Genomic DNA, 20978 nt, shown 5'->3' with positions numbered 1-20978 from the left:
ACACACAATGCAATTCATTTTAAACATTTTTAATTAAAAAAAGTTTTTGTAAGTATGTATTAGGTTTAGTAGTAAGGTTTCGTAAGTTTTTAAAAGTTCACACTTTAGTAAATAATTCAATCCATCATATTTTTTACATTTTGTGACAGGTTGTAAGAAAACTATGAAAAGATTAAAAGTTTAATAAGTAAGCATATGAAAACATTAAAAGCTTAAATATTAAACATAAATTGTTATTGATTACACTTACATTTAATTCACTCTTTTAAATATATTAGCCCACATTTCTAGATATTAAGTTATCAATGAAAAAAAGTGAAAATGTAAACAATTAAAGAATTTGGAATTTTCAAAGTTTCTGGTCTTAGACTATGCAGATTTCAACAGTATTTGAACTTTTATGAAAATTTGTAGACATCAAAAAAGAAAAAAAAAATAAGAAATCAGGAAAAAAAGTAGATAATATCTATAGAATATATAAAAAAGTGTTTATTAGATAAATAAATTACAAGCATTAAGAACAAAATTATAGGCTATCAAACAATTTAAGTAATATAGAGAGTCAGCACTCGGGACACGAGAAATTTCTTCATCTCAAACATGACTTTTTTTAAACAAGTGATTTTTCAGAATCTTCAGCCCATTTTTTATCACACCAATCTGGTATATATTTATTTTGACGATACTGATCTTTTGTTATAGATCTTGATGGTACTGCTTCAGTTGCACCAAATGCAGAAGCTAAAAAATAAAGAAATTAATTAATTCATTAGGACTCACTATAATAAATAAAACTATTTTTACTGTATGAAAAAAAAATAATATACANGCCCATTTTTTATCACACCAATCTGGTATATATTTATTTTGACGATACTGATCTTTTGTTATAGATCTTGATGGTACTGCTTCAGTTGCACCAAATGCAGAAGCTAAAAAATAAAGAAATTAATTAATTCATTAGGACTCACTATAGTAAATAAACTTATTTTTACTGTATGGAAAAAAATAATATACTATAAAAACTGTATGTTTAATCTTTTTCAAGTATGCTTTCTCACTGTTATTATAGTACAAATGGCAAAAAATTTAAATCTTGCTTGAATTTTGGGACACTCATTATTATTATACACAAGTAACAAGTCAAAAATCGCTTTCAATAATATAGTCTGTCTATGGTAAGAACTCCCCTTGCCACTCGTCTGGAACAAATGCGGTGACTATGACTACAAGGTTTAACTATTTCAAGTAGGGTGTTGCATCAATTTCTTAGACAGGTTTGGGCTCTTGTCGACGTGAGAAAAATAATCAGGGGATGGAGAAGCCCCTTCCTTGAAATAAGCCATTTCAAAGCAGTAGGTGGTCTTTCATTTCTATAGTAGTAGGTGGCCTTAGACTTTGTGGCAAGGGGAGTTTTATCATGGCATTAATGCTTTACTTATACTTAAGTCAATTCAAAATTGTTTCTGATACATGCTCAACGACTGAAATATTTCATTAATTGAGGACTACTTTATGACAGATCTGAAAAAAGATCATAATAAGGAAATGATCTTGTTTTAAAAAAAGAATTCCAAAATATAGTTTTCAAAACAGCATAGCTGCCAACATTGGAGGAATAAAATAATTGAGATTTTACTAGAGACATCTTTTTTAGGCTACGAGTAAAGTTTTGATACATCATGCATAATCATGTAAGTCAAAAAGAGAAATTCAAAACTGGAAATAATATAAGCACTTATATTTAGCCGAGTAAAAAATATGTCTATAAATCCTAATCAAAAGAAGATTTTTCTAAACTGTTATTTATAATTACCTCAACTATTAAAACTCAACATACTGCAAATAGCACTATCCGTTGATGAATAAGATAAATATTTTTACCATCAGTTGATATTTTATTGCCAAAATTTAAAAACAATATTTTCTTCAACAAATACAGAGAAATTTGAGAATATACAGGTAAACAGGAGACAGTCATAAAATACCGGAGTCTTCATTAAAAAAACAGGAAACTTGGCAGATATGAAAACATTTCCCTCATTGAAGTTATAAGGGGAAGATTTACGTGTAAAATAGACAAAAGCATTTAAAAAAGCAAAATTCTTTTTTAAATAAAGAAAATGTAAAGAGAATTTACCTCCAAGCCATGCAACATAATTTTCTTTTGCTGGAGGAGTGTGAAGCTTGATTTCTTTGAGAGGTAATCGAGATGAATATTTAGGATCATCAAATAGCATTTTGACTTCTGTCAGCAAGGAATGTTTGAAGCCAGGGAGCATGGATGTTCCACCCATTATTATCACATTATTCGCTAGTTCTTTACGAGTATCTATAGGGCACTAAGGAGAAGAAAATTATAAGACTAAAATATAATTCTCTAATAAATATAATCTGAATTATGAGCAGTCAGTGTAGAGATTAAAAAAAAGTAATGATAATAATTTCAATCATAAGCAAATTTATTATCAAAATTTTTTTTTCGATAAAAATTTTCCTTGGAAAGAAAATTTAAACACATAGTAAATTACAAGATTTGGAAATACAGGAAACGTTACATTCTATAAAAGTATTTCAGTTTAATATTTTTTTTATTATTTATTTTAATTTGCACTTAATGAATTTGACAGCAATGAGCAATTTTAAATAAAAAAAGATCTTAGCACAAATTACGTTTCAAAACGTTTCAATTTTTTTTTCTTTTTACTCCACCCTTACAAATTCATAATGCATGTGTTATTAAAATGAAGGGTGACTTTTGAAGATTTATTTAACCCTTTGGAGATTTTTATTTAATAAAAATCAATTATCTAAATTAAAATTCTAAGTTGCAATACTTTTTTTGAATGTCAGTTAATGTATATTAAAAATGACAAGCATACATTTTTTAAAACCAATCTAAAAACTGTTGAATGAAATTCTAAATTTGAGAATAACCTTTATTTTTAAAAATTTAAATTTAAGGAATTCCATGAAGTTACAACATATGATTAAAGGAGAATATATTAATTCCTCAAAAAAGAGCAGTTTTGAATATTTTTACCATTTTGATGTGCATTTTCATGGGTAAGAAAAGGGTATTTTCAACAAAAAATAAATGAATATCACAAAAAATAATTATTTGCAGACTAGGTTATAAAAACAAATTATGTTTTATGCTAAAAATATTTGAATATTCGTTAATATAACATAAAATTCTATTATAATTGATGACTGTAAAGAATGCACACTAAACTGTCAATTTGAATAATCAATATCACCCAAAAAAAGTTCGATCAAAGAAATAAAAAATTTTGTTCTGTGATATAAAAAATGAGACTAAGAAATTTATAAGCTTCTTTTGAAGCCAATTTTCTTAAATATAAATTACTTTTTAAAACTGAAACATTAACTACAATAAGTCTATTAGTTTGACTACAAAAAAAGAAAGAAAAAGACCCTATTTTCTTTAAAAATTTTTTAACATACAAACAAAACTGAAAGAAGAGATTTTTTTTTCAAATACGATCAAATATACTTTTGTTAAATTTTGTTTCTTAATTAAAAACTGAAAGTTAAGATCTTATATTTTAATTTAGGTAGTTTTATTTGAAGACAAAATCACATACAAACACAAATATTTCATAATTAAATACAAATTAATTTATTACTAATACAATTTATTCTTCATGTAATTTTTTATAAATAGTAAAAAGAAAATTTTACTGATTTTAAATAGATAAAATAATTTAAATAAATATAAAATAATTACTCTTAATAGACAATCCAAAATCAATGTAGCTATTGATTTATCATCATCATCTGGTTCAAATAAGAGTTCAGCAGCCCATTCTCTGAAAATAACAATTATTAAGACAAAATACATGGATTAAGTACAAGTTTTAAAATTTACTTAATTTAAATTACTCCATGCATTTACTATAAATTATAATAAATTATTACCAAATGTTTGTTTAAAGGGTTTTTCTTCTGTTCTTAGTTTTTTAATTTAAAACGTTGTAGAGGTGAGAATCAAAAATGAGAATTTTATAAAATTAGAGCACTGCAAATTTTTTTTTAAAATCTAGGCTGAAGTTATCTAAAAATTGATTGATTTCTGCTCACATGCCAAGGTTGATAAATAAAAAAGATATTAATTGATTTTTACTTATTATGAAAAGCATTAAATGAAATAAAGAGAAAATACATTATGGTTCTCATTATGAGAATTGAGCTCTATTCTTCCAGGAAAATGTATCACAAATAACTGATGAAGGAAGATTTATCGCTGACTAAATGTATAACCACATTGAGAAAGACTCGAATTTTATCAATGTATAAAATCAGTCAGCTTTATTCAGAATTATATATTTTAGTCGATAGATATCTTTGCCTTAATATTTTCAAATTGAAATTATAATTTGAGTGAGGATAGCCTTTATGTTAAGAAGGTTTACGAGTAAGTGGGATGCAATTAATAAAAATCGCGTAACTCTTACAATTATGAATTTATAACATTTTAAAAAGTTTTTAATTTGATAAAACACATAATTTGCAACCAAACATCAAAATAATAAATATAGGCAAAGAAATTCTCACAAATTAAAGCTAACCTTAAAGTTCCAGGTACGGTCATCATTTTATCACTACTTAGAGGATATTTAACATCAGGTGGAGGATTAAGCACTTCCAACTAAAATATAAAAACATAAATATAAAATATGTCTTTGATAGTTTGACGGCTTCAATATTTTAATAAAAATTCACAAGCTTATATAAATCCCAGGTGTTAAGAAAATTTTGAACCCCAGTACAATATTAAAACAAATTAAGGACAAAAGTTATTAAATCTATCAAATTAAATTATACCAAACTTCGCACAAAGAAGCTAAGTACAGTAGAATCCCAATTAACTGATACTCTCGGAACCAGAGGTATGTCGGAAAATAGAAATCTCCAGATAATCGACACTTTTAAATCAGTGTTTCAATCTATAAACACTGAACTATGGGTAAAATTACTCAAAATAAGTAGTAGCTATGATGAAGTTTTAGAGAAAAAATATTTGTGCTTTATTTTTCGATTACAAATCACCATATTATATCATCAAAAATTTATGCACTTTTGATTTCTGTTAAATCATTCTCTATTAGTAGCCATATTTTGAATCAATCGTCCAAATAGAAATTTGATTACAACAGAAGTAACAGCAATGATTTTTTGTATCTTTTTATTGAGCATAAAAAAGGGTGTCAGTTAGCCGAAGTGATGCAGGCGTCAGATAATTCAGGGTTCTACTGTACTTCAATATAGTGTTTTAATTGAGACATAAATTAGGATAAAAACAAATTTCTCTCAACTTTAGGCTCACATATTTTTGTGTAGACATTGCATAAGTGAATGCCATAGTATCTTTATAGTAGGTAATTGCAACTCAATTCAAAAATTCACCCTGTTTGACTGAATTAATTAAAATTATTTTACAATGATTTGAAAAAGTAAGTAGTAAGTTATCAAATCATATAGTTTCAGAAGGATAATCCCATTTACTTTTTTTACATTTCAAAGCTTATCTTAGAAAGCCTAACATAAAATAAAAGAATACTCTCGTAAAGACTTGTAACTTAATAAGTTTAAAACTTTTATAAGGGAAATTTTTTTTTTTTTTTTGGTTGCAACAAAAAAAAAATTTGTTTGGTTGGTTGGTTATTATTTTTTTTGTTTTTTGGTTTGAGTTCAGCAGAAGATAAATTAAAAAAAAGCCAAATAAAATAAAACATAAAAATATAATAAATAAAGAAATAGGCTAAATTTTCATCAATCTTAGGTCTCAGCTGCAATAACTCCTCAAATGTTACCACAAAAAATCACATTATTTACAGTATTTACACAAAATCTGAAGCAAATATTTTAATTTGTGGCAAAGAAAAGAATTACCCAATATTTCTGAATGTAAGTTCATCCCTGTATAAGCCGAAGAGTACGTTTTTAATTTGAAAATTAACCCAAAATTCAAAACTTGTATTATAAGTCAATGTAAAAAAACAAGACCTGCTATGTTTGGAAAAAAAAATGTATGCGCTGGCTTGGAGCAATGGTAGAGCTAGTACCAGTTGAACGGTGGATAAAAGTTGTATGGACTTTCAAAATTCACAATTAGAAGATTAAAAAGTTATAGTATTCCTTTCAAATTGTTCTTTTTATGTGTTTCCTTTTCAATTTTTATATTTAGGCATTTTGTTTTTAACTATTATTTTACGTATTTTTATGTTTGTTTCGTGATATTTACTGAATATCGCTAATGCTCAACAAAGGAAGTATTTCTTTCGGAGAAGTTGTTTTTGAAAGTATTTCTCCTGTTATATATGGCGAAATAAGTATTTCCTCCTGTTATTCTTCAAAGTTAGTAGATTTGATTATAAGTTGAACCTCTAACTTTAACTTGATAAATTTTTCTAAAAATTCTTGGTTTATATTTGGAAATGTACGATGTGTCAATCTGAAGTGGAAAAAACAAACAAAAACATTTTATGCTTTTAAATGTGCCTATTTGATGAAATATAGTCATTGCAGAGCAGTGAAAATAATAAGTTTCTGTAATGAACACAAAACAAAATATTACCCCAGGATCAGGAGAAGCAGTGCCACCTTTCGTTCGGTTTCTATTTTCATGAGCTTGTAGAATTAAACCTCTAGAGCGGGGAGTTACAAAGCAAGTTCTCACTAAAAAATAAAGTGTTTCACCAATTAAATTTTTTTTAAAAATAGAAACAATATATTAAAGAATATTTATATACATAATTAAATGATGGTATTGAAAGATCCAATAAAATCGTTGATATGAAATTCTTACACCTCAAATGCATTAATCAGTCAATCAGAAATAGGAACATTATTAAATCAGAAATTATTGTTACTTTTATGAACCTTTTCAAATACGAGCTATAAATTATATAACATATTATATATTAGATAACAATATATTATATATACTATATAACATAAGAATGGAATGGTCTAACACAGTTTTCCATTGTTGTTGATATATTTTTATTAGTTAGAAAATCACATCAATTTCCACACATTTTTTTTGGTGTTTGTCGTGATAAAATTAATAAAAGTCATAAAGGCATCAGTTTTCAATAAGGATTTTGTATCTCTAACTTGCAATAGTTATTTTTCTTATCCTAATCATCTATTATTATATTTTTGAGATTATGATTGTTTTTTAAATTAAGAATTTAAAACTAAAAGTCGGCTTCGGTGGTCATATTTTTATTTTTATTTCCTTCGTTTTATTTATAGTTACTTTTTTCTGAAATTTCTGCTGCTTTTTAGCGCGCTTTTTTCAAAGAAGTTTTTTCTATTTAGAATTAAAAATATTTGTATTTTCTTTTAGTATTTAAAACTAAAAGAGCTGTTTCTTTATTATAATGCAATTCCCTGATATTAATTTAATACGTTAAATTATAAGATAAACTTGGTATCTAAATTTATTAAACCTTTTGCAACTAATATTTTTTGGTGAAAATTGCATTAATATAGTATAGAATTACAAAATGATTAAGAGATTCCATAAATTTCATGCAAAATATGATGCTCCCACAAATTCAATATATCAGTCTATTTCGTAAACTAAAATATTAACTTGCGATTGTGCACTCACCTGAGTTGTAATAACAATATACCTTTAATTTGAAAAGTCATTTAAAAAAATTATTGCTAAGAAAAACTATTTATGTTCATCAACTTAATTAAATCATTGGGGAAATGTTTAGAGATGGGAAGTGGGGGCACAAATAAAAACTAACAGAATTTTTTGTAGTACACTTATTTTAAGAGAATAATTTTGATTTTCGTAGAAAAATTGTTTTATATATATCAAGAAGCAATTATTGCAAAGCAATCGTAAGTGGTTGGTGAGCAGCAACGGTTAGGGGATTTAGCTCCTAGTTAAAGAATAAAGCGTTTACAAAATGAAGTTTTTATGCAAGTGAATATAATAAAAATTTAAGTGGCTTCGACAGGGTGACCTGTTCTCAGGGGGGAAAAATTCCCTGATTTTTCCAAACTAATTTCATCGAGTTTTCCTGATTTCTATAGCAAGTGGCATTATTTTTATTATTAATTTTTCAGTTTAGCCTTATTCTTATGATTAAAATCTAAAAATATATTACAAAACACTTATACTTGCAAATAAAATTGAAACTAAATAATTTTGACTCAAAAAAGGTACTACATAACCGATTGTTTAGGAAATAGTTATTAGTTTTAGGTTCCTAAAACAAATTTATTTTTCATAACGTTTAGTGCTTTAATTAAATTCCCTCATATTTCCCAAATTTTCTCAAATTGATAAAAACTTTCAAATTTTTCAATGTTCAGTGGCCATTCTGTTCTTATAGCACACATTTTTCATGGCAGATTTGTTGATTTTATTCCTTACTGGCATATTTGTAAACTTTGTTTATTAAAGAAATAATCATGTTCAGTATAGAAAAATTACTTTGCTTTAAAATGATAAAAACTTTCATTAAAATTGATTTATTGATGAATATATTGAGTGATTGATAATGATTAAATTATTTACATTTTAAAGTGAAGAGCTTTTTACAGTTTTTAGAAAGTCTTTTATTGAAGACTTGATAAACCATAAAGAAACATCTCAATAATTACAATATTAATCAGCTTTAGAATTCCACCAGTTCACAAATAAAATTTTTTAAAAAGAAAATATCAAAAAAATATATAATTTTGGAAATTCCCATAATGCAGAATGAGTAAACACTTAAAAGGGAAAAAATGTTTCTGAATCTGTTAGAGCCATTTTGAACATTAACATTTCATTTTAGTTAAACAAAATGCATGTTTACTGTTTAGTTTCGCTATAAAATTAGAGAAAGTCAGTAGTCAGTCAACAAAGATTATTCTCGCTAGCAAGTAAATTTTACTCAGTTGAACTTTTCAATTACAACAATGAATTCAATTTTTTATATCATAATTAAATTAGAGCAAAAAAATTGTCATTTGTGGGATGATTGCCGCAAAATTAGTTTGATAATTTACCTTTGATATCTTCAACAACTGATTCCTCTAGTGGATCTGAAAAGTATTTGAAGAAAAGTAATTAAATTAATAAATAAAGTTTTAAATCAAAAATAAAAACTTTTGTATAAAACATACCAGTTAGTCTTGTTTCTTCAGAGTTTTCACATTTTACAAGACCTTTTTTCTCCAATTCTTCTTTAATTCTCCTAAATATAGTTATTATAAATCAAAAACTATGAATTTCTTAGAACATTTTGTTCAAATTCTACACATATCAATTTAAATAAATTTTATATTTGAAGGCAATTTTTTTAAAATAATTTACAAATATACCAATACATTTAGCTGTTTCGCAATTATATGAAAATTTCATATTTTACATTAAAGAAAATATAAAATAACAAGGCTAATAATACGGAGCCCAAATTAACTTTAAAAAATACCTACAATGATGAATAATTTATAATAGAACGGAAATATGGATCATTAAACAGATTTTAATAATAATAAAAATAAACATAATAATAATAATAAATAAACACAATACGTTGTATTTTCTTCAAAATCCACAAATTGAGAAAATTTTAACATCATTGCCACTTAACATTTAAAGATGTATTATTAATATATTATTGTAGATGTATTATTAATATATAAAATATTGTAATTTTAATTATATAAACATATTAACATTGTTTAATGCCATAAAATGAATTGTTGAAACTACAACCATTAAGTAAATATTTCTTTTTATTCTGTATGCAACTTATAAACATAATTTATTTTTTGATGTTTTTATATTTGTTAAAGTTATGTTGCTGAAAATATTCATTTTTGTACTTATCAAGGCAATTTTAAATTAAAAAAGTTTTAATTATAATAATTCTTAATGAATTCTGAATAAAATAGATTTTTTTACAATTAAAAAGAAGAACAAGCAATCAAATGAATTATTAATACACTATTATTGGAAATTTCTAATAACATTAAGTGCAAAAATATTCCTTGCAAAAACAGAGCTTTTATGGTGGGAAAATAAAAATTCTTGAACACTGCAAACAAGATATAGCATCAAATAACCATGAAACTTTTGAATGAGAGAGAAATTAAAGGTTTCAGAGGAAAAAATTATGAAAAAATTTTACTTGTGAATTAATTTCCCTCCAACAAGAAGACTTTCACAAGTGTTCAGTATAGGAACTCCAGCATAAATCGTTTTTATGTTAAGGCATACATTTGAATGCAAATTAACAAAAACTAACACTAGTTAATTTTAAATAATACTACAGGGAAAAGTATAACATTAAGTAAAAGATTAAGTTAACTACTAATTATATCTATCCTGGTACAAAATTTTGCAACCATAAAATATTATAGTAAACAAGTTTTTTAATTTTGATTTAGTATAATTTCACTAATGAAAAAATACCAATTGATAAAATGTTGATATTAAAAAAATAGATGCAAAACACAAGAGCAGAAAAAAACAATGAACATCTTTTTTGACACTATAAACAATAAATTGAATAAATAAAATTAAAAAAAATATTTGAACACTAAAGTACAATCTTAATGATGGTGGATATATTCTAAACAAAGCTTAAGTTATAAGTTTCGTATTCAACAATAATTAAAATTCTTAAGTGGTTAAATATTTTTGATTATTATTTTATAGTTAGCCATTAAAATTTATAGCTAACTATTTTAAGTTTATAGATAACTATTGCCCCTAATTGGCATTAACAAATTATTTATAGCAACCTTTTTCAGTTTATAGCTACCTAAAATTATGTTAATTTTTTGTATGTAAATTATTCACCAGTTGCATTTTGTAGATGAGAAAGATATTCTTCACTCTCAATACACAATAAATTCAAAATAGCTGTGAGCTAAGTATATAAGTTAGATTTACAGAAACATTAGGAAAATCCCGTACAGTTTAGATACACAGTCAAAAGAAAATGAAAACCAAATAATTTAGCAAAAGATACAGGAAGTACAGATGTTTCACTATAGCCAACGTCCATTACTAAAGCTGAAGAAATTCCCAGAGTAAATAGTGCCATCAAATGGGATGGAACATATACAAGAGATGGAATCTGCAATGGTAAATGTAGCTTTAAATTCAAGATGTCTCTGAATACGACAGTACTCAATTAGTGACTTCGATATTATTTATTAATGTCATATTTGCAGATCAAATGCATTCAACTCAATAAAAACTCACACAACTCAATAAAAAAAATCAAGAAGTTCTAGTAATTTAGTAAAATATTGAGTTAGATATTTATACATATAGAAATAACATAATTAGTTTCATCCATAGTACCCATTTTTCTAATTAGTAAAGATTTTTTAAATTTTTATTAAAAATTGAAATATGTGTAAATGGCCCAAAGAGTTATTTTAACAAAGATTATTAGAATTTTTATTAGTTTTAATAACTGAGTTATAGGCTTTTAAAGACAGAAAATATGACCTTTGTAAATAGTGGAATTACTCAATAAACTATGCAGCACATTATTTGATTTAATAGCATCGCTCTAATGATAATCTAATAAAACTTGGTCACATAAAACATACAAGAAAAAAGTAATTTAACACAACACTTTCTATTGAGTTCTTTGATTAATATCAATTTCACAGTGAGGCATTGTTTCTTGATTAAAAAATATTAAAATCTTTTTATTAAATAACTTGAAATATCACTGAATACAGAGCACAAAATTACATTCATTAAATCGTTAAGCAGGGTGTTGAATTTCGGCTTGCCATTGGCCACCTAATATTTAGGATTTATGAATAAGTTTTGTCTTGTAAAATGTTGCATTTCTAATCAAATTACCATAGAGTTGAGAGTTTCAGTTTACATGCTATACACCAGAAAGCAACGACAGCAAACCATATAAGCCATTCCTGTAAGAGTGTTTGACCCTAGGGTTGCAATTGACAAATAATATATAAGACATAAAATATAGAAAGTCTCGTTTACATGCTATACATCGGAAAGCAACTACAGCAAAACTTATAAACCTCTTTCTTAATAGAGCTTGATTCTAGGGTTGAAAATGACGAATGATATTTTAACCCCAAAATGTAGCAGTATACAGACATAAAGTGTTAAAAGTGTGGAAACTTTTATGAAATTTTTGTTATTTATTTTAATGACCTCTAATGGTATGTGAATTACACTGCAACAATTGCAACCTTATTTGAAGTTAATATTATTTTTTCCGCTAGTAAATATGTTTAAATTTTTTAGTTTCTTTATTACTTTATTATTGTGGTCATTACACCTGTTAACATTTTAAAACCTGATCAGTGGCAAGCAAAATTTTTAGTCTAGCAAGTACCTTAAGAACAGAAATTTCATACCTTGATTTAAAAGCCAAAAGTATTGTGCCAAGTAGAAAAGTAGCGAAGTCTTATCTTATACTCAAATATACATTAAACCAGAAAGATTAAAATGAATATGTAAACACAATGCATCATAATGAATAAGAAAGCATAATAAATGAACATGAAACATATTGAAAATCAAAACAATAACTATAAATATAATAATAAATATGCATGATAAACAAATATCAATAATTATGTGATTAAGACAATTTATATTTAAATGATAATTATCAGTTAAGTCATTAAAACATTTACTTAAAATTAAAAATTGCATTCATTTTATTTCCTTTTAAGTGTCTAGTTTCTTGGCAAAATTTGCACAAAAACTTCATGATATTTCCTAAAATAGGGTGACTTGGGGTAATTCCTGATCAAAAAATGCAAACATCTATTTTGTGAAAAAACTATTCCAGATAGAATTTTAATATTTATGGGAAGTTTGAGGCTATATGAAATGAGTCCTATGCCACTTTCTTTTGTTTGAAAATCTATTTAGAATTTAAAAGATTTTAAATTTTTAGTGATCAGGAATTACCCCTTCTCTTGATCCTTTCTGGGATAATTCCTGATCACTTCTGGGCTAATTATTGATCACCAGTTTTAATCATAAAGGGGCTGTTTAAAAATAATTATACAGTGGTAATTAACAAATAAGACATCAAGATCAAACAAATAAACCAAAAAGATATGTTTAACCAGCTAATAAAACGATTCATTTAAAAAGCAAGAATAAAGATTAACACTTTAAATTTTCCAAAAATCTTTGCATCATGTTATACATTTTAGGCAAGCAGATGTTCTGTTCATTCTCATGTTCTGTTTGAACACAAGAAAGAGTTCCCACATGGGTTTCGTTTGCTGGATTTTGTAACTTCATTAAGTGAGAGTGTAAAGTTAAGTAAGGTATGTCAACAGCTCTGGAAGCAGCTCTCACACTGAAATTCTCATTTTCAATCATTAAAAAAATTTCACTAATTTTCCTTTCTAGAAGCTTAGTATCCTTTTTAGGCTCATAATTACTCACCATATTTATATTAGGCTAATTTATAAACTTAAAAATTATTCTAACAATGTACACACATAAAATTAAGATAACAGCAAGGTTAGACAAACCAGAAATGGTGCAAATCAAAACATATTTGACTTGTACACAGTTAAAAACAAATTTTGTGATTACAGTTAAAATATATTTAATAGTTGTTCCACTTAATAAATATGAACTGGTATTTAAGAAAAGACAATCAGCTATTTATTAGCTATTTTTAGTATTATTTATAAAAAGAAATGACATAGACCAGGAATTACCCCATTGATCAATAATTACCCCATCTGTAAGGGCAACATTAGATATAGTTTCCTATAATCAATTATAATGTTTACAGTAAATGTGAAACAATTAAACAAAAGCTTACAATATTTTCATATCAAAGAAAAAGAAAGTAACTCAAAATATTTATTATTAAGAGAAGGAGGGGGATCTTTGCAGAAATGTGCATATTTTGAAACNATAAAATAAAAGGAAAACTTATTAATCTAAATCAAAACACTTGAAAATTATCGAACCGAAACGATAGTTAAAAAAGGCACTAGCATAAATATTAAAACCCGGAACAAGGCAAGATCAACAGAATTTCAAAATAAAAAAAAACCTAATGATAAAATTTATGAATAAAAAGAATTTATTGAGTGTGAAATTTATCGTGAAAAGAAAAAAAAATCAAACGCAGTGGAATCAGAAAAACAAAACTGTTTTTCTGATTCCACTACGTTTCATTTTTTTTTTAAAAAATTTTTTCTCCCATGTTTTTCGTAGGCCCCTGAATTTCGTAGGCCCTAGACACGTGCCTAGTGTGCCTATAGGTTAATCCGGCCCTGCTTGCCTCGTAATGTGGTGACTCAGGTTTGAATGCCAGCAATAGTTGGTTCATACAAATTCTGCACCTGATTCGCACTGACAGCTGTGTTGACGTAAAATGTCCTCAGTGGAAAAATGATTATCATGAGTTAAAATCCCCTTGCCATCAGGCTAACAGTAGAAATTATTGTGGTTTTCTTCTCCATGAAAGGCAAATGCCATATGCAGATTAGTTGCGTCAAAAATTCCTATATGAAGGTTAATTTGTTCAAATACTTGATACAGGAATTCTCTTTTTCTCTGGATTGAGTTCGAAATTACAAGGCTAGGGAGTTGAACTTCTGTAGTCATAAATTGAAATTGGGTCGGTGTTCAAAGATGGTTATTAAATAAAATAGGTTTTGACTGGAGATTTTTTTTGTCTAATGAATTGAAAAATATAACAAAAGATCCATAAGTTATATAATAACAAACTATAATTATTTGTCTATCATGTGTAATAAACAAATGAGAAATAAAATAATTACCTCAAAGTGAATGAACAGAACCTCTGCAAGAGTGTTTCTAAAAATAGTAGGGCATAGAACAGATTCAACAATAACAACACGCCTATCTTTTGGATTCACACATAAATAGCTGAAAAAATATTTATGAAAAATATTAAAAGAAAATACTATGGGTGTAATTAAAAATAAGCAAAGGAATTGAAACAGAAGCAACTAATTACCGAAAATATAGAGTGTGCAGAAATTCTTTTAAAATAATGAACAATTCCTTATCTGACTCATACTCCCAAACTTTAACAACCTGAAAAAAAATAAAAATATAAATCTACGTTAGTGCCGGGTGATATTGAACTGTAATATTATGATATGTTGCCCAACCAGGTTTTAAGAAGCCATTCTAAATAACTTTTAAGCAAAGAAAGAAGTCAACTATTTCTGACATTTTTATTTTGCGACCTAAAAAATAATAATTAAATAAAACACAGTTAAATTTACTAGGGTTTGATGACTTTGCATTAGCAAGTTTATTGCCAGTGAAATGGAAAAGTACCATTTTTTCTTCTAAAATAAAACTTAGAAAAAAAAATTTAAAAATATATAAAAAAATTTCTAAAAATGCCCATGTTTGAAAAACTCAACACAAAATTTAAAATTTTAATTTTTGTTCATAAATATTTCCTAATATATTCACTAAACATTTCAAGAAATGATCTTCACTATTCTAAGTTCTTCCACTGAGATATAGACAAAACATATAAAGTAAATTATTATAATACATTTTATGGCATTATTATTAAGGTTCCTCTAACGTAGCTTACATTGCGATTCTGTGGATGTTTCACTTCAGAAGGAATTATATACCTTGGTCCAGTTTCTCTAGCAAATCCAATCCTAAAAAAATAAAAATTTTATAATATAAGACAATATCTGATATCCCACCAAAAAATAACATTTACAAAATTGTATATAACAAGAAAGGATCCACCATACAAAAGATGGGTTCACTACTACGAGGAAGATTTCAGAATCACGGTAGTAGAGAGATGGCCTACTTTTTCCTTGAACCTCCCTACTTACAGGAAACAAATAGAGAAAGCTCCAATGCAAGGCTATAGTGCTTGGGAAAAAGAATAGTATACGTAGCCTATATATTTAATTTGGAAGAATGGACATGTTTACAAAAACTATACCTTAAAGTTTATTTGGTTTACGGACCATTGGTAGGCTTTATCAATGCATAACTGCTGAAAAGATTTAATTTTTTGAAATGGTCAACATATCTCCGAATCATAAAAACACCAAAAAGTTAATGTTTTCCAAAACATACAAGAAACTGCTTTCTGATCCCATGTAACAAGTTAAATAATTAAAAACGGGAAAATGGAAAGTATGAATCTTAATTTCATGCATTTCAAAGGAGCATAAATTACCAATATTCATAGTTTTTCTAGATATAAGACATAAACAAGAGTTTTTTATTTTTTATAATTCTACAAGATTATGGCCATTTTAAAAACATAAAAAATACTTTTGATCAAAATAAATGCACAACTCAAATATGGGAATAATTTCCATATTCGTACTTTATTGCGCCAACTTCAATCGTCTCACAGTTTTTACACTTGCTTAAAAAAAAAAGTGAAAGTTTGCCCATGATGTGGTTATAAGTTATACTATTTGAGCTTGTCCCTTGCTGTAATGATTTTTTTCTCAGTTTTAGAGAGCTACTGTCTAGATGTCATCAAAAATTGGGGATTATTTTAGAGTAGGTCAGGAAATCATGCTGATATATCAGAGTTCTTAACAGAAATTCGGATAGTGTATGCAAAAATTTTACAATATATAGGGATATAAAATTAAACAACAATGAGTAAAAAAAAAGTTCAATGCAGACTCTTCACCAAAAAACAGAATGATTTTTTGCATATTACATACATTATTTTTCATGCAACTTTATACATTAATTTTTTATTTATTTGGTGTATGGTCTGTTACCCGTATTCTGAATATTTCCTGAAGAGAGTGGGAAATTTCCTAGCAGTAAATGGGAATTTATTTTGAAAGTATTCATCTTTGATTCCGCTTACATTATGTTCACGTAGGTTCGTATAACAAAGCCTATTTATTCAATTTCAGTAAAGATGGTCATCAGCAAGGATGCGCAAAAATATTTTAATATTAACATATACATCGATTCATACAAAAGTGTTCTGAAGAATTGCATTTTGAATAATAAATTTAAGAAATTTATACTTAGTGTAAGCGGTTCCAATGTCTAGAATGACAGAATGTTTTTCAGCAACAGCAAGAGTTTCATACATAGGCATTGTGAATTTTAATAATAAAGTTCAGATGAAACAAATTTAAGCTAACAAGAGACGCCTTAATCAATAAACTTTAAGAGCAGAGCAAATTGGAGTTCATAACAAATGACAAATCCGAAACTTCATTACTGTTTACGTTCCAAACTCTCCATTTCTGTTCTCTAGAAGAATAAAAATTCAAGTTTACGGATATGGAAATTGCAGGAAAGTGAGGTGAGATTGCAGAGAAACAGGGGTCAAAAAGTAGATGGTGTGCCGGAAGTGACAGCGGAAAATAACTAAAATAAAAACGGCAAAGATATTTTGACAATAAACTTTTGACGAATGTCAACAAATTGTTTCATTATGTGAATTAGACTTTTCAGTTTATGTTTTTGTTTTTTTACTGTCTTAAAAAACATTATATATTATAATATTTTTATTTTAAGTGACAATGCACTTGCTAAACTTCATTTATGTATTAAAATTAGACCACACCAAACTTTTTGTAGCGTGAAAGATATTAATAACAATGTCTTTTTTTAGTAATTTTAAGAAAATTTTTAATATAGGGAATATTTCTGGTTTAGAAGGCAAACGAAAAAAAGTGTATAACAATATTCGATTCAGTGAAAATCCAGATGATTTCTGGGAATTAGTAGGAGAATTAGGAGATGGAGCCTTTGGTAAAGTATACAAGGTACGTTTGATTTTGATTTATTATTCATTCTATAATGTTAAATTATCAGATTTTCGTAAGTGGCTTTCAAATCTTTAATCACCAATTTTCATAATCGTGTCTAATTATTAATAGTTATATTTATAAAATGTTTTTTGTAATTACATATGTTTATTTATGATTCTTCAACTGAGTGAATAACATAGTAAAAATAAATTAATCGGAGAGATTTCCGTATCGTGATCTGTAGCAGAATAATCTCCAAGTCTTGGCAACTTCCTGGCAGCAGCCTGCGAGAAACCAAACAGAAACATCACAGAAGGGGACCAACTTGAAGGATATAACTTGTTGGATTGAAGGAAAACCTCGACATTATTTTTAAAAAAATATTTCCTGTTTAAAATCAATTTGGTGCCATGGCGATCGTAGTTGGCGGGGCAGATCGCGATATGGAAATATCTCCAATTAATCAACTAAACACAAATAAATAAAAGAAAATTTTGATGAGATAAACAAAGAAAATTTTAGATTCAAAATTATAGTTAAAGTCATCATATTAATCTGATACTATATTAGTAACATATTTTGTTTTCTGAATAATAGTGAAAGTTAACTTTAAAATGAAAATTTCGTTACTCTTTTGTTGTATACCTATAAATTTATGATAATTTGCTTTACAATCTAATAAGTATATTTGATTAAAATTATTTACTATAAATATTTTTATTATCTGCACAAATCAAAAAGATTAATTATACATTTCTAACTCATTTATTTTATTTTCAAATAAATCTAAATATTCATCACATTTTTTATAATCAAGGCATTATGTTATTGTAGGCCTATAATACTGTACTTTGTAGTTTTTGTGGTCTATTGCCTAAAAATGATTGTGCATCCCTGCAATAAATAGTTTTTACTCATCTCAACTTTCTTCAACTTAGATTATATAGATTTAATTGATTCATTAATTTATTGTCATTAGAAAAAATCTTTACTATCTGAAAATATATATATATATTTTATCATACCAGTGTAAATTTCTTACAATTTAGATATTTAACTTAAGAATTAAACTGTACAGTTGCCGTACATGAGATTTGTAGTTGAATCAATAAACTCCATGGTCTTGTAATTTTAAACTTAACTGAGAAAGCAAGAGAACTTCTAGATCAATCTTTGGATCAAACTTGCTCTTGCTGTGATCTTTATAAGTTAAAGTTGCCCATTCTTGTAATACATGGAAAGAAAAACCACTAAAATCTTCTGTGGTTAACCTGATGGTTATAGAATTCTCATCCTTGATCCATCTACCACTAGGGATCTAGTGTGTATGCACACTGTAGTGCAGTTGTTTCATGAAGGTACAGTATAAGAATTGATTAGCTAGCATATCACTTTTTACAAAAGCGAAAAAGAAAAAAAATGTGTATTTGTGATATTACTCTATCTATGAGGAAGATTGCAAATTGCTCATTTATTGGAGACCAAAGGTTATGTAATAAAAAATAATGAACTTGATGGGCATTGATAAAAGACTATATACAACGTATCCACGCACCTGGAAAGTCATGAAAAATCATGGAAAGTCATGAATTTCAGTATTGAACAAAATTTGTCATGAAATGTCATGATTTTTACTATCTTTCTTAAAAAAATCATGGAAAGTCATAAATTTAGGTCTCCGAAAAATCTAATTTTTAAAATGGAATCCCCCTCTCCAATTTCATCCTGTTCCAAATATCTGAATTCCTAACAAAATCACCACTCCCTCATATTTTATTAGAATATAAAATGATTTTATCATGTTCCTTAAAGATTATGATGTTCTTTCGAAAAATGAAATAAAAAAACATCATTTCTAGGGCGAATTGTCTTTTAAACTTCTGTGATTTAAGAATTTTTATTATTATTTTTTTTAATTTGATCAATTTAAAGTTCTAATTGAAGCAAACCAGTCATTGGTGAATTTTTTTTATTCCAAAATGAGAACAGAAAAATCAGGAGTATTTCTTTCCTTTCTCATGAACAAGAAAAGTATCTTTAGAATATAATTCTGCAGGAAAAAAAAGGGAAACAAAATGTTTGCTTTTGTATTTTTTTCAGCTATTTTATTGTTTCAACTCTTTCTTTACTCTGTTTTTAAAATCTATAAATATGAAGATGCAGAGTATAACAGTTTTCGCTATACCTATCATTTCGGAGAAAATAGTAGTTTTTGTCGCAGAAAATAGTAACTTCGTTTAGCCATGAAACATTCTTGAAACTAGTCATGGAAAATCATGAAATGTCATGAATTTGAAAATCTAAAATGTAGCCGATACCTTGTATATATTTTTAATGATGAGTGCTATTTGGATGAAGAATACACAAAGAAACATTAAACAAGCAACTTATAAAACTATTCATAAGCAATAAATGGTACTAAAATATCATGTAATAAGAAAAAGTAAATAAGTATTAACAATTAAAATATAGGTGGCATGCATATTTGTACCAGAATTATTAGATTATAGGCAGACCAAAAAAAAGTCATTAAGTTTTTAATTTTATTTTTTTATAAACCACTTAAAAAAAAAAACTCGCTAAAATTAATTAAAGCTGGCTTTTATTGAAACTAATATTTTTCAAAAACTCTAATAATATAAAAATGATATAATGTTATTTAATTGCTACATTGACATGATTGTGTTAAGAACAATGTGGAGCTTCAATTGTTTAAACAAAATATATTTATTATTTTGAATAAATTATGAACAGTTTTATAGAACATGCCTACTGTGCAAGATAACACAATTTTGAAAAAATAATTATCCTGAAGCATTTTAAAGCATAAGATTGAAATAGGTTTGGTTCAGTTTCAGACAAAAATTTCTGGTTTTGAAATAAATATTAAGCAGAAATCACATTATTAATTAACATTCAATCTATTTATGGAATAAATACCTTTAACATTAAGTAAAAATGAAATTTCAAGTTCTAAAAAAAGTCAAAATGGAAGCACGAAAAATATCCTTAAAATATATAAATATATGTTACCGTGAATGAGCGAAATCGGTGGTTGTTGATTTTCACCGGTGAATGTTGACAATCACATAGTCGCTTTGGTGAATGTCCGAAATATTTATTATATTCGATTTGATATGAATTTATTTGTGGATATAATTACATTTATTCGATATTTTAATACTTACTGACGATAGATT

The 20978-nt window shown here is 26.5% G+C and overlaps 2 protein-coding genes across 2 annotated transcripts in view; one reads left to right on the top strand and one right to left on the bottom strand.

The window, feature by feature from the left end:
• Positions 1-474: 474 nt before the first annotated feature.
• Positions 475-17265, bottom strand: LOC107452326 (Actin-related protein 10). The gene is made up of 13 exons (XM_071182753.1): positions 17044-17265; positions 15609-15681; positions 15012-15091; positions 14812-14920; positions 11019-11126; positions 10173-10240; positions 9163-9233; positions 9046-9081; positions 6602-6702; positions 4593-4672; positions 3752-3833; positions 2141-2342; positions 475-741 (listed from the first exon to the last, which is right to left on the bottom strand). Exons 1-13 carry the CDS (start codon positions 17115-17117, stop codon positions 611-613), a joined length of 1215 nt encoding a protein of 404 aa, XP_071038854.1. The 5' UTR covers positions 17118-17265; the 3' UTR covers positions 475-610.
• A 221-nt stretch (positions 17266-17486) lies between these two features.
• Positions 17487-20978, top strand: part of LOC107452327 (STE20-like serine/threonine-protein kinase) — a 42364-nt gene continuing 38872 nt past the window's right edge. Inside the window, exon 1 of the mRNA XM_071181857.1 lies at positions 17487-17793. Coding sequence (XP_071037958.1) covers positions 17626-17793 — 168 coding nt within the window. The 5' untranslated portion in view covers positions 17487-17625. The remainder of the gene's footprint in view (positions 17794-20978) is intronic.

Source organism: Parasteatoda tepidariorum, chromosome 6 (assembly GCF_043381705.1).
Source record: "Parasteatoda tepidariorum isolate YZ-2023 chromosome 6, CAS_Ptep_4.0, whole genome shotgun sequence".
Lineage (NCBI taxonomy): Eukaryota > Metazoa > Arthropoda > Arachnida > Araneae > Theridiidae > Parasteatoda > Parasteatoda tepidariorum.
Note: the sequence above shows the minus strand (reverse complement) of the source record. Positions and strands in the feature narration are given on the sequence as shown.